The sequence below is a fragment of the Pistacia vera genome, unplaced genomic scaffold, assembly GCF_008641045.1.
Source record: "Pistacia vera cultivar Batoury unplaced genomic scaffold, PisVer_v2 Contig217, whole genome shotgun sequence".
NCBI lineage: Eukaryota > Viridiplantae > Streptophyta > Magnoliopsida > Sapindales > Anacardiaceae > Pistacia > Pistacia vera.
This window is the reverse complement of record NW_022196021.1, coordinates 382,615-395,836: the sequence shown is the minus strand read 5'-3', so window position 1 is coordinate 395,836 and position 13,222 is coordinate 382,615. Positions and strand designations below refer to the sequence as shown.

The 13,222-nt window shown below is 38.8% G+C and overlaps 1 protein-coding gene across 2 annotated transcripts; it reads left to right on the top strand.

The window, feature by feature from the left end:
- The first annotated feature begins 7,965 nt into the window (after positions 1-7,965).
- LOC116130121 (probable UDP-3-O-acyl-N-acetylglucosamine deacetylase 2, mitochondrial) lies at positions 7,966-12,266 on the top strand. 2 transcript variants are annotated; one of them, XM_031415883.1, is made up of 7 exons: positions 7,966-8,064; positions 8,477-8,785; positions 9,472-9,678; positions 9,961-10,062; positions 10,797-10,861; positions 11,543-11,687; positions 12,053-12,266. In XM_031415883.1, exons 1-7 carry the CDS (start codon positions 8,005-8,007, stop codon positions 12,104-12,106), a joined length of 942 nt encoding a protein of 313 aa, XP_031271743.1. In that variant the 5' UTR covers positions 7,966-8,004; the 3' UTR covers positions 12,107-12,266. The 2 variants fall into 2 exon arrangements, with proteins under 2 accessions (XP_031271743.1, XP_031271745.1); XM_031415885.1 differs by lacking the exon at positions 11,543-11,687.
- The last annotated feature ends 956 nt before the right edge of the window (positions 12,267-13,222 follow it).

Sequence of the window (13,222 nt, the reverse complement as noted above, 5' to 3'; positions counted from 1 at the left end):
ATCACTTTATCATTTTCCAAGTGTTTTTCCAGCCTTGATAGCCCTCGATTTGGCCAATTTTTTGCAAATCTCATAACCCAACTCCTCCGCGCATGACAACCATTTCCGGCATTTTCAACATGTACTCGACATTGTTGGCCTTCCCCGACGCCACCATCTTCCTCCTCTCACCAAAATCCCTATCATACCTCATCCGTTTACTCCGTCAATTGCCGACCACCGATACCTTTTGAGCTATGACTTCTCAAGCCTTTTCTAGCCAATTCGGGCATTGGAAATTACCTATTTCACCACCTATCGCTTCTCCAACATCTGCTCTCCAAAATCCCCCACGAACCTGACCCAGTTAGCCTATTGATCGCCGTCCACCTCTCCTAGTGATTTTGCATCTCAAAAGGGGAGAAAATAATTTTGAAATAATTTTTTTTTAATATATGCTTATATTATTAGAAGGTGGTGCAAACCTCCAGAGCCAACCTCACGTCGACTTCCAAGAGGAAAAAAAAAAAACAATTCAAACAGAGTCTCTCTGTCAATGGAATCTCTCCAATCTCAAATTCATCAGTCAACAAAAAAATCAGCAACTGCCTTTTTTTTCTCCATCACTACCTCTTTTAAAGGATTACAAATGATGCTATAATTCAGGAAATAAACTAGGAAAGAGTTGCCAACATAGCAACAGAATCTTACGGAAATAAATTAGGAAAGAATTAACAATCAATGCAATTTTGAATTTCATAGATAAAAATAGTAACAGCCGAATAAGTCTCCATCCTCCACGATTCAAGGAGTAGTTTCTGCCTGGACACCGTGCTCTGCATTTGCATCCATTGCCAGCCACTCAGAAGAACTTGACTTCGGCAAGTTTTGATGAACATAGGTAGTACATAAGTCTGGGTGAAGTCACTTGAGCTCTGAAGCTTGTAGCCAAATGGAATCAAACAGAGGACGATTTTTCCACTGTACTAAAAACTTGTAATATCCTCCACGCCGAGTAGTAACAAACTGGTGATCAAGTATAGACACAATTTCATCTCTTGGGGCTGTAGTTTTAAGGACACGAATAATTGCATCTTGTTGGGTAGGTAGGTCCGTGGCTGCTGGCTCTTGTTCCTCCGAACCATGAAACTTAGTAAGATCTTCAATGTTGAAAACAGAGCTGATTCCGTAGTCATCAGGTAACTCAATGACATAGGCATTAGGACCCAATCTCTTGGCCACCTTAAAAGGTCCTGCATACCGAGCATGTAGTTTGTTGAAACTCCCAGGGGGAAAATGTTAAGGCCGTAGGCAGATAAGAACCATGTCGTCAACATCAAAGTGTATGTCCTTCCGCTTAGTATTTGCAGCGGTCGTATATGCTTCCGTGCTAAGGGACAGACGCCACTTGACTTCTTCATGGATGTCCTTCATGTAACTAGAAAAATCCAGCGCAGCTTTGCTTGGTCTAGAAGGCAATGTCAGAGGATGGAGGTCCAACGGAGTGTGAGGACGAAAACCATAGACCACTTCAAATGGTGTGCAACCAGTAGAGCGATTAACAGAGTTGTTGAAAGCAAACTCTGCTTGTGGCAATACGAAGTCCCAACTTGCAGCATGGTCTACTACTAAACACCTTAATAAGTTTCCCAAACTCCGGTTGGTCACTTCGGTTTGGCCTTCAATTTGAGGATGAAACGCACTGGAGAACAGTAGTTTTGTCCCCATTTTTGCCCACAATGTCTTCCAAAAATAACTCATGAACTTAACATCTCGGTCGGACACTATGGTGGTTGGAACACCATGCAGCCGAATCACTTCTTGTAAAAATAGTGCCGTTGTTTTGAAAGCATCATAAGTCCTATGGCAAGGAATAAAATGAGCCATTTTAGAGAAGCGATCTACAATCACCATGATGGAATCATGCTGCCATATTGTCTTGGGCAACCCAAGCATAAAATCCATACTAATGTGCTGCCAAGGCCTATCCGGAATTGGAAGGGGGGTATAAAGACCCGCTCGCTGTTTGGTGCCTTTATTTATTTGACAAACCCAACAACGAGCCACCACTTTATGCACGTCGCGACATAATCGAGGCCAAAAGAACCGATCAGAGACTATAGCAAAAGTCTTATCAAAATCGAAATGTCCCGCTAAGCCTCCTCCATGAAGCTCTAAAATAACAAATTCTCTGAAGGATCCACACGGAAAGCATAGTCGAGTGCCATGGAATAAAAAGCCATCTTCAATTGAAAATGCACTCTGAGCTGCGTCTGTGCCACTTGTGAGGTTATTCCAAATACTGCTAAAGTCTTCGTCCGTAGAATATTGTTGCTTGAGGCTGTCGAACCCCACAGTATTAACTAAAGATACCACCAGCAAGTGTGGCCGCCTGCTTAAGGCGTCAGCTACCTTATTCTCAGTTCCGGACTTATGCTTGATGACGAAATCGAATTGTTGTAGGTAATCCATCCATCGGGCATGCCTTGTGTTCAGCTTACTTTGAGCATTCAAATGCTTTAGTGAATCATGATCAGTATAAAGAATGAATTCTCTATGAATCAAATACGGGGGCCAATGTTTAAGAGTTTGAATCAAAGCATAAAATTCCATATCATACGTCGAATATTGCCATCGAGCCTCATTGAATTTCTCACTATAGAAGGCGATAGGATGGCTTTCTGGGCTAAGGACTCCTCCCACACCTACATGCGATGCATCACATGCAACTTCAAACACTTTGAAAAAATCTGGTAGCTTTAGAATTGGAGCTTCTCCCATTTTTGTTTTGATCTCAGTGAATACACTCAGTAATGGGGACCATGATGGTACTGAAATGCCATATGAAACGCCGATAAAAGGTGCCAGTCCATGGAAGTTGCGCACTTCAGAAAAATTGCGAGGAACAGCCCAACTTTTAATTGCTTGAACCTTGGTAGGATCAGCTTCAACCCCTTGGTCTGAGATAATAAACCCCAGAAAATACACCCGATTCTTCATAAAGGAGCACTTGCCACGATTCACATAAAGTCGTTCTCTTTTTAAGGTCTCTAGAACCTGCATCACATGGTCTAAATGGTCCTGCAAACACTGGCTAAAAATCAAAATATCATCAAAATAGACGACTATGAATTTACCCAAGAAAGGTTTGAGTACTTGCGTCATAACACGCATGAATGTGCTTGGTGCGTTGGTTAGTCTAAAAGGCATGACCACCCACTCTAATAAGCCATCTTTAGTCTTGAATGCCGTCTTCCACTCATCCCCAGGACGGATTCGAATTTGATGATACTCGCTACGAAGATCAATTTTTGTAAAGATAGATGTGCCACTCAATAAATCTAGCATGTCGTCCAGTCGGGGGATAGGAAATCGGTACTTCACCATTATTTTGTTAATTGCTCGGCTGTCGACGCACATTCTCCAAGTATTATCCTTCTTGGGTGTAAGTAGAACTGGTACGGCATAAGGACTAAGACTTTCTCGGATGAAACCATTATCAAGCAATTGCTGAATTTGTCGGTTGAGTTCCTCATTTTCTGTAGGGCTCATACGGTTATGTGGTAGGTTGGGTAGAGAAGATCCTGGGATTAGATCAATGGCATGTTGCACCTCTCGCATTGGTGGTAGCTGCTTCGGCATCTCATCAGGCATGATTTCCTGAAACTTTTTTAGCATCTTCGCAAATTCATTGGGGATAATACCATCATCCTGTTTAGTTTCTCGGTTGACCACCAACAACACTAGTTGTTCATCTTTTAGAGCTTGAGTGAACTGCCGAATGGTTAGCACTGGAACAACTTCTTTTTTTTGTTTTGGTTGTGCTTCAAATTCAGAAAACTGCAAAAGGGTCTAAAACGAATTTCTTGCCATTAACTTTAAAGGAGTAAGAATTAGCATACCCATCATATAACACCTTTCTGTCATAGAGCCAAGGTCGACCCAATAACAAGTGACAAACGGTCATGGGAACCACATCACACCAGGCCTCATCCATATAGGTTTTTCCTAATGCAAACTTCACTAAACAGCGATGCTTTACCAAGATGGGGTTGTCTTCATTAACCCAGCTTACTTGATAAGGAGTGGGGTGTTTTTCAACTATCAAACCCAAACGCTCCACCGCATCACTAGAAATTACGTTCATTCCACTCCCGTTGTCAATGATGACATACAATGCATGACCGCTATGCTCCATACGGGTATGAAAAATGTTGGTGCGCCTCCCATTAGAATCAACTTGGACCTTTTTCTTAGTGCCAGTCAAAACTCTGTGGATCACACAACTGGACAGGTTGGTTGCTCCCAAGTGTTCTATGTCTTCGCCATCACTTTCTTCGTCTTCCTCAACTCCCTCAACTGCATCAATCACTCTAATTTCTTTTTCACACACAAATGCCAATTTTTTTTTCTCTCATAAGACACACTTCAGCAAAGTGCCCAAACCCCTTACACTTGTAGCATTGTGGTCCGTCACCCGTAAGCTTGGCCTTTCCCCTTTGGTCCCACCACAGTGTTTCTACTTTGGTCAATGGGCATAGGTGTTTTTTTGGAATAATTGGGTTGGTGCGCATTCCTGCTTAGTATCCGTAGATGCCATTTGCCTCCCACTTGAGAGCCCTAGTTGCTTTTCGACTCGTAAGGCCAATTGATAAGCTTCATTAACGTTTAGGAGTCGTGCGTTCAGCATCTCCTTTCGCAAATCATTTCGTAAACCAGTACGGTAACGAGCTAGAGTTTGTTGCTCGTTTTCCACCACCTTGCTGCAAACAGTCAATTCATGGAAGCGATCTGTATACTGGCCGATAGTCAACGTCCATTGCCTCAGTTGCAACATCTCTTCAAACATCTTTTGCTCGTAGTCAATAGGCAAATATTTCTCCTTTAGCCGTTCCTTCATCTCTTCCTAATTACTCACTGGCACACATCCTGTATGATGTAATTGTTCTTCCACACTACCCCAACCAACTTGTGCATGTCCTTTTAATTTCATACGGACATAACGAACTCTTCTATCCTCAAACACAGAAAACCAATCAAAATAATCCTCAATCCCCGTCAACCAATCTTCAAAAGCATTGGGGTCCAGCTTCCCAAAAAAATCTAGGACATCTACCTTCATCCCCTTGGTTAATTCATCAAGAGGGTGATGGTTGAATTCATGCTCTCATTGTCCCCTAGGAAAGTCGCGGACATTCCGCTCAAAGCGAGCTCCACGATCACCAAATCCCTGTTCCTTTCCCTGAATTCTTCATCCTCTTTGTCCCCTACACTACTGTTTGCTTCATCCTCCGGAGGAGGCCTAAACACCCTCCTATTGTGAGGTTCAAACTCATGTCGAGTTCGGCGTTCATCCATTGCATCCAACCTATGATTAATCTGTTCCAGGGCAGTTGCGAGTTAGGTGATCTGTGCTTGTAGTTGGGGTAGGTTAGTGTTTGGGTTTTGGCTATTCGACATGTTGTAAGAGTTCCCATTGTGGGTTACAGGCATGTAGCTCTGATACCAAAATTGGTGCAAACCTCCAAAGCCAACCTCACGTCGACTTCCAAGAGGAAAAAAAAAACAATTCAAACAGAGTCTTTCTATCAATGGAATCTCTCCAATCTCAAATTCATCAGTCAACAAAAAAATCAGCAACTGCCTTTTTTTTCTCCATCACTACCTCTTTTAAAGGATTACAAATGATGCTATAATTCAGGAAATAAACTAGGAAAGAGTTGCCAACATAGCAACAGAATCTTACGGAAATAAATTAGGAAAGAATTAACAATCAATGCAATTTTGAATTTCATAGATAAAAATAGTAACAGCCGAATAAGTCTCCATCCTCCACGATTCAAGGAGTAGTTTCCGCTTGGACACCGTGCTCTGCATTTGCATCAGAAGGTCCCCAAAGAAACTCTTGCCTAGGGTGACAAACGTTCTTGAGACGGCCCTAGTAGTACACAACAACAAGAGAACAATGTTGAAGCAAGATGAATTTGTTGACATGGAAGTTGAGGAAACCCCCTGCAATTAGTCCAACTAGGAACAAGACCTTGAAGCATTAATATTCCGTTTTAGTAGTTAATTGCATGAGCTAAGGATTAAATATGTTAGTATATGACAAAAACTTTAACGAAATAGATATAATAGGGGATATACTATTACTTTAGATAATTGAAAGAGGAAATCATTATTTAATGATTTATTAGTGAGAAATTCAACTTTAACTAGTAACTTCATGTGTTTATGTGGATTTGTATGTCAAAGGGTGAAAATATTTGTTCCTTTTAGATGTGTTTGCTATTACTTTAGATAATTGAAAGAGGAGATCATTATTTAATGATTTATCAGTGAGAAATTCAACTTTAACTAGTAACTTCATGTGTTTATGTGGATTTGTATGTCAAAGGGTGAAAATATTTGTTCCTTTTAGATGTGTTTGTTATAATATTATTATTATGTGTTGTATCTACCAACTGATATTATACAATTGTAGTTAATAAAAGGAATTTATGAAAAATAAAAAAAGGTTTCCTTTTCTGTTGGTTACTATATCCATTTTCTCGATTAAAGGAAATTATAATTGAGTAATGCTACCTTTACACCAGTTTTTTACACTATTCTCTTACTTCATGACCATTTTACTAAGAGTAAACGATATATTCCCGCCCAAGGTTTGACGAAATCCCAAGTCGGTACCCCAAGTTACATTTATTCTAAATTCTCACCCTTAAAGTGACAGAAAACCATTTGATGTAATAATAAAGGGGTAAATTGGTCATTTTACATGGGCGACGCACGTTAGTAGACCATTACCTCTAACAGTCCTTCGGTGCACATTAGCAGATGGCGTCCCCGATGTTTTTTGCTCTTTTTCCGGCGATTCTTCCACCCAAAATCACCCTTCTCACCACCATTTGAACCCCCATCTTCCCCTCTACAAAACCATACCCTTTACAACCCCTCATCACTTGCTGATCGCCAACCACTGTAGTCACGGCAGGTGACTGGTTTTTGCCGATTTTCGGCCGTTTTGAATGGTGACAACCCCAACTACCACCACCATTTGACTCCTCGCATCCTCCCCTACAAAACCCCTAACCTTTCTAGCCACGACAGCTTATAGTCTGCCGTCCACCACTTCACCAAAAAACGACCGATGAACACAAACTCTCAGCCGGTAAATGGCGACGAAACGGTTGCTAAGGACATATGGTTTTTATAGATTTGGAGACGGTGGTTGCAATGATGGTGTCCAATTGGATATTCACCGCCGGAATCAACCGAAATCCTGCAAAGAACACCAAAACTCTAAGCCTAATGGAGCTGGCGATTGGAAGGGTCAATGAGTCGAGAACCAGAGGGGTTTTGGACGGCGGACTACAGGGAAGGTGATGGAGGTGACCAAGGGGTTTGACGTCGTCGGAAACAGCCTAGATTGGGTTGTTTCCGACGAGGGTGTGTAGTGACCAAGGGTGTTTTTGACATAATTTAAAAATAAAATGATAAGTATAATTCTACTAATTTAAGGGTTAAAACATAATTTATTAATTTAGGGTTAAGGGCATTATGGTAATTGCACCCTCTAAATCCTAAAAATTGATAACACTGTTATTTTAAGGGTGGGAATCTAGAATAAATATGACTTGGTGTATTAACTTAGGATTTCATCAAACCTTGGGTGAGAATATGTCGTTTACTCTTTTACTAATAATAATTCTATTATAATATTAAAAATTCATAATAATTAAAATTTTGTTTGGTGCCACGTCATGATGTGATAAAAATAGTATAAAGAGTGGTGTGAAAGTAACATTACTCATTATAATTTACATCTGGTCTGGTCAAAAGGTTATTGAGACAAATTTGGGACAAAATAGTCATTGGAGGGAGTCTTTGTACAACTAAATTAGGGTAAAGTACAGGGACCAAATGGTAATTACTCATAGTTTCCACTAGAGCTTCAACTTTCTGTTCTCAAGCATTCAAAGCAACGAACCTTCTTGTTAACAAAAACAGTTGGAGTTACTCTCACTAATGACTGTGTTTGGCATCTTCAACGCACTCAAGTCCTCCAATCTCATCTCCTGGAAATCCGTACGCCCATTTACAAACACCCCCTCTCTTATGTATTTGTCTATCTGTTGGCTTCTGTTAAAATTTCTTATTGTGTTTTTCTGTTTGTTTGAAAAGAAAATTTTGAGGAAACGATATGATTAAACTCTTAAACCATTTCATAACTCAGTTGGGTATGCTTCGTTTTTGTGTTTCATTCAAACGCAGACGAAGAATTTTTACTAATTTTTCTCAGAATTGGAGACAGGGGATCTTGGTCATTGTAAAAGCATTCACAAAATACAAATTGTAACATAGATTGATAGTAGTTATAAGAGTATTAATCATGCCTTGAGAAGTTGTCACTGTAATTTTTGTAAGAATCTTTTAGTTACATAAAATTACTTTGTGCAGAAATTTATGATTGTCTGTACATCATTGTGTTTCATGACAGACGGGTAGGCTTCAGCAAACCATAGCTGGATGCATAGAGAGGAGTGGCAAGACTTTGCATTCGGGTGAGGTTTCAAGGGTGAAAATATGCCCGGGGTATGCTGGTGAAGGGAGGTACTTCGAATTTCAATCGAAATTGGTTTCTGCATCCATTGATTTCGCCAAAGTATCGCCCTTGTGTACCACGCTTTGTAAGGATGGAATTAGCGTCCGGACTGTTGAGCATTTGCTGTCTGCTTTGGAGGCTAAGGGTGTTGATAATTGCAAGATTGAGATTGAAAATTTGGACTGTGGCAGTCAAGAGGTTGAGGTTAGTGTTTTGAATTATTTTTCAGGCTCACAAATTTCTTGGGCTAAATGTAAGTTTGGACTGGTGGAATACGTAAAATTTGTAACCTTGTAATTTACTGTCTTGCCGGAATTGTCAACTTGGTAATCTTTGGTTTGACTTGAGAATGTGTTATTGAATTGTCGGTGTGTATGAATGGCAAGGCATGCACAATTATTTTGAACTCTTTTTCCAAATTTATGAGTCTCATCTCACACTTATTACTAAATTATGGACATGCTTTTCTGGTATATTGTTTAGAAGGGTATTAGGTTTATTAACTTTCTTCAAGATGGTGACTAGATTTTCATCTGGCACTTGAAATTTCACTTATAGTTGCTGTAGAGGACCACCAGAGTCTCTTTTGCTACCTCATTAAGTTTTTATTTTGACTTCACCTTTGAAAGAGGGTGTAATTTGTCAGTGATATGACTGCTGTGTCATTTTCAGGAGTTTACTTTGCATCAGCTTGTTATAACTTGTGCTGTCTAAACCAAGGGAGCGAATTTTATTGGAATAAATTTGAATAATCTATTAATGTTCAATAGGAACAATTTATCCTTATATTGTTCTACATTAGCAAATTTTTGGAGTTGCATGAAGGCCAAGTGTTTTTATTCTTGAACATTGCATAGGAAGATTGATGATTTCCAACAAAACTGACACAGGTTCCTATTTTTGATGGGTCAGCACGTGCATGGGTGGAGGCAATAGAACAAGTTGGTCTAAAGGAGGCCTTGGATCAGCATGGAGTCAATGGTGAAAAAGTTGCTCCGTATTTGAATGAACCGGTACATGTATGGAGGAATGATTCTTTTATAGTTGCTTTCCCTTCCACGAAGGTTCACATCACTTGTGGAATTGACTTTCCCCAGGTATGCAGCTATATTGACTGACTTGGTAGTGTACAACATTAAATATAATTGTGTAAAGTGGGTTTGAAGGTTTTGTTGAACTGCGTTGCTTATTTGAATTACATATTTTTGTTTCTGGATTTTCTGTTTGATATATTGTTTTGCCTGTAATTGCTAAAATTGTTTGCTGCTGGTAACACAATAGGTTTATGCTGACATTGAAATCTTCAAATGGTAGCACTTAACATCATATCTTAGGTAACAAGACTTGTTTTTATACAATTTTCCTTTCTGTTGTTTTAGGTGCCTGCTATTGGCTGCCAATGGTTTTCCTCAGCACCATTGGATGACTCTTTCTATGCAATGCAGATTGCATCTTCAAGAACCTTTTGCATTTATGAGGAGGTATTTTTCCATTCTCTCTAGCAGTAGCATTGTTATTGTTCCATATCAATAGTGTTTTGCTCATTATCTGGTTTGACATTTGCTCTTTTCTTTTTATATGCTATGAGTTATACTTTGTTGCTAATTGATGTACTGTCAAGCTTTATGTGACCGAAAAGCTGAGATGTTAATTTTTATTCGATTATTTTCTAGAATTGGTAGTTCTTGTAAATCACATAAGGACCCTTTTATCAGAGATGTTAGGTGTTTCCAGATGACTTGAACTGATGTGTTGGCAAGGTGGCATATAAACTTAAATTTGATAACTATTTTTTTACATTTTTGTGGTCTGAAAATACTTTGTTTCTCTTCTCAAGTATTGGAGGAGGCATGTTAAAGTTTAAACACCATGGCTTGGTATTTTGCTGATTTTTCCGATTAGCTTAAGCTTTTGATATAAATGATAGTTTAACAGAACTGGGTACATAGTAATGAAGTATTCACCAGAATTATGGCTATCTGATGTACTATGATGAAGGCAGATCTTATAGCTATTTTCATTTTTCCCCAGTACAACTAGCTGCTACTTGTATGAATTTGGAAGAAAGTTATTACTATTTCTAATTGAGCTATAAAATTCACTGAGATTTAAGCTGTAGAATATTTGTCACTAAATTTGATGAAGGTATTTTTAACTGTCCCTATACTATTTATTTACACTGCTGATACTTAATCTCTGGGGAATATTCTTTCAGGTGGAGTCTATGCGTGCTGCAGGACTAATAAAAGGGGGTTCATTAGAAAATGCCCTGGTTTGTAGGTGAGATTCTTCATTTATCTATGAATTATGAGGCTTTATGGATGAAAAATCAGTTGGATTGAAGTATGATAGTTTCCAAAATAATCATGGGATCGGCCACCTATGGCACTAAAGAATGCACATTTTTAGTGATGAACAGTAACGTCTAGGTCTCCCATAAAATTGTGAGAAACACAGAATATACCATCATGTTGACGTTAACACTAGTGACTTGGAAATAAAACAGTGATTTGGAAAATCTTTCATTTTGCCACGAACAAGATAATTGCGTCTGTATTAATGGGCAGACTTTGAAATTGCAAACTTGCAGTGGATTTAAATCTAATTGATCTATTTAATATAAGTAACAACATTAATGCATATGATGTTTAAAATGTAGATAGTGGCAGGCTGGAGTGACGCTGAAACTTGGATTCAGTTTATGCATATACATCTGATGAGAGCTAACATAACATGATTCTTAAAGCATGTTGAATCTCTATCTGTTTCTCGTCTTTCTATTTTGATCAAAGGAGCATCGTGTTTCTACTAGTTTCAATATAAACATAAGAAAATTGTATGGAATTGTGCTAACTTCAATAGAATTCATCTTCTTGAAATGAACTTACATTACATTGTCAAAATCATATTAGTTGTCTTTCTCGTGCTCCTGGTGATATGCTTGTTCATCTTTTTCTGTAGTTCCAGTGAAGGTTGGTTAAATCCACCATTGCGATTCCCAAATGAACCTTGTCGGCATAAGGTCTTAGATCTTGTAGGTGACCTATCCCTATTTGCACGGAATGGTAGTCAAGGGCTTCCTATGGCTCACATAGTAGCTTTCAAGGCAAGTGTCTTTGCTTTCCCAATTGTCCACAATTTTAGTCATTAAGGCTGCTTAATTGTTCATACAGTTCTTCTAGCAGATTGAGTATGTAGATGATCTATCATGTGTGAACTTGATCATAATCATTTTGCTATTATTATGAATCGGGCAGTTTGACATTAGTTTATGATTGTCCAAATCCAGAGATGGTTCTTGACCAATCTCCATCGTGACTTAAAAGATGACGCGAAAGAAATAAAAACTTGATTATAGTTGTATGATATTGCATGATCTTGAAGATTGTGTGATTGTCAAAGGCACTCTAGTTATTTCAATTATGGGGCTTCCAGTCAAGTTGCTGATTCTAATTTGTACTTGCAATTCAGGGAGGGCATGCACTGCATGCTGATTTTGCTCGTTGCTTATCGGGAATTATTTAGGAGGAAACGTTCTACTGTTGAGTTCTGTTCCTGGAGACTATAGGTGTACATATGATTCAATGTGGCTCAATCCTAGTAAGCATCTTGTAACTCAATGAAAACCGATATAAGAGGTGGGTACATCATCTGACATCTGTAACATTTTATGCTTCAAATTTTGAATAAGCATTAATATTAAAATCATGTTGCGCATGACTATTTCCCATTTGCCTACCCCTTTATAAACATCAAATAGAATCTACAGTTATGGGAGTTTTGCATTATCAGATGCTGCGCTTTTGTGTCTTGGAAAGACTATTTCCAGTTTGTTTCCAAAGGGTGTTCTACTAAGGTACTGGGGAGTAACCACTTGAGGGGTAGATCCAATGAAACATATAGATGGTAACATTATCCAATGTACCGTACTTAGTGTTACCGTATGAACAGATAAGTACCCACTTCAGCTTTCTTAAATGACCAGAGAGTAGATACTAAAAGTCAGTTTAGCTCAAGGCATTCCGAAATTCCTGGCAACAAATTAAATACACCACAGCTTGTTTTCCTGCTCTATATGCAGTCGGAGTTCCTCAATACATTGTCAGTACATATCTCTAGCAATCAGATTCAGAATACAATGCAAAGAAAAGCGAAGTTGCTGTTCATACCATACAACTACAAAACCAAAAAAGAAATAGAGAATAAACAAAGGCATAAAATAAAATCTGCAAATCAATGGCTTCAGGTTTTGCACAGGTGCCTGAAATAATTCATATACAGTCAAGAAGGAAATACAACTCCACAAGGCCAGTGAAGTGAATACTGAATATAAAACGAAGCGCAAACGCCAATTGTATTTGTGGTAACTAATTCTTATAAAAAACAAAAAAAAAAAAAAAAAAAAAAAAAAAAACCTAACCTGACAAACGCGTCTCAATAACTTTCTCCCCACACGTGGTAGCTGAGTTGGCAACTTCTATTAAAACGGTTGTAAAATGATTTTGATTAGACCTAAGAAATGGTCATTCCTTAGATGAGGAACAATCATTCCTTGGATGAGGAATGGTCGTTCCTTTGATGGAACGGATGTTCCATGAGATGGAACCGGTGTTCCATCTTATGGAACACCCATTCCATCAA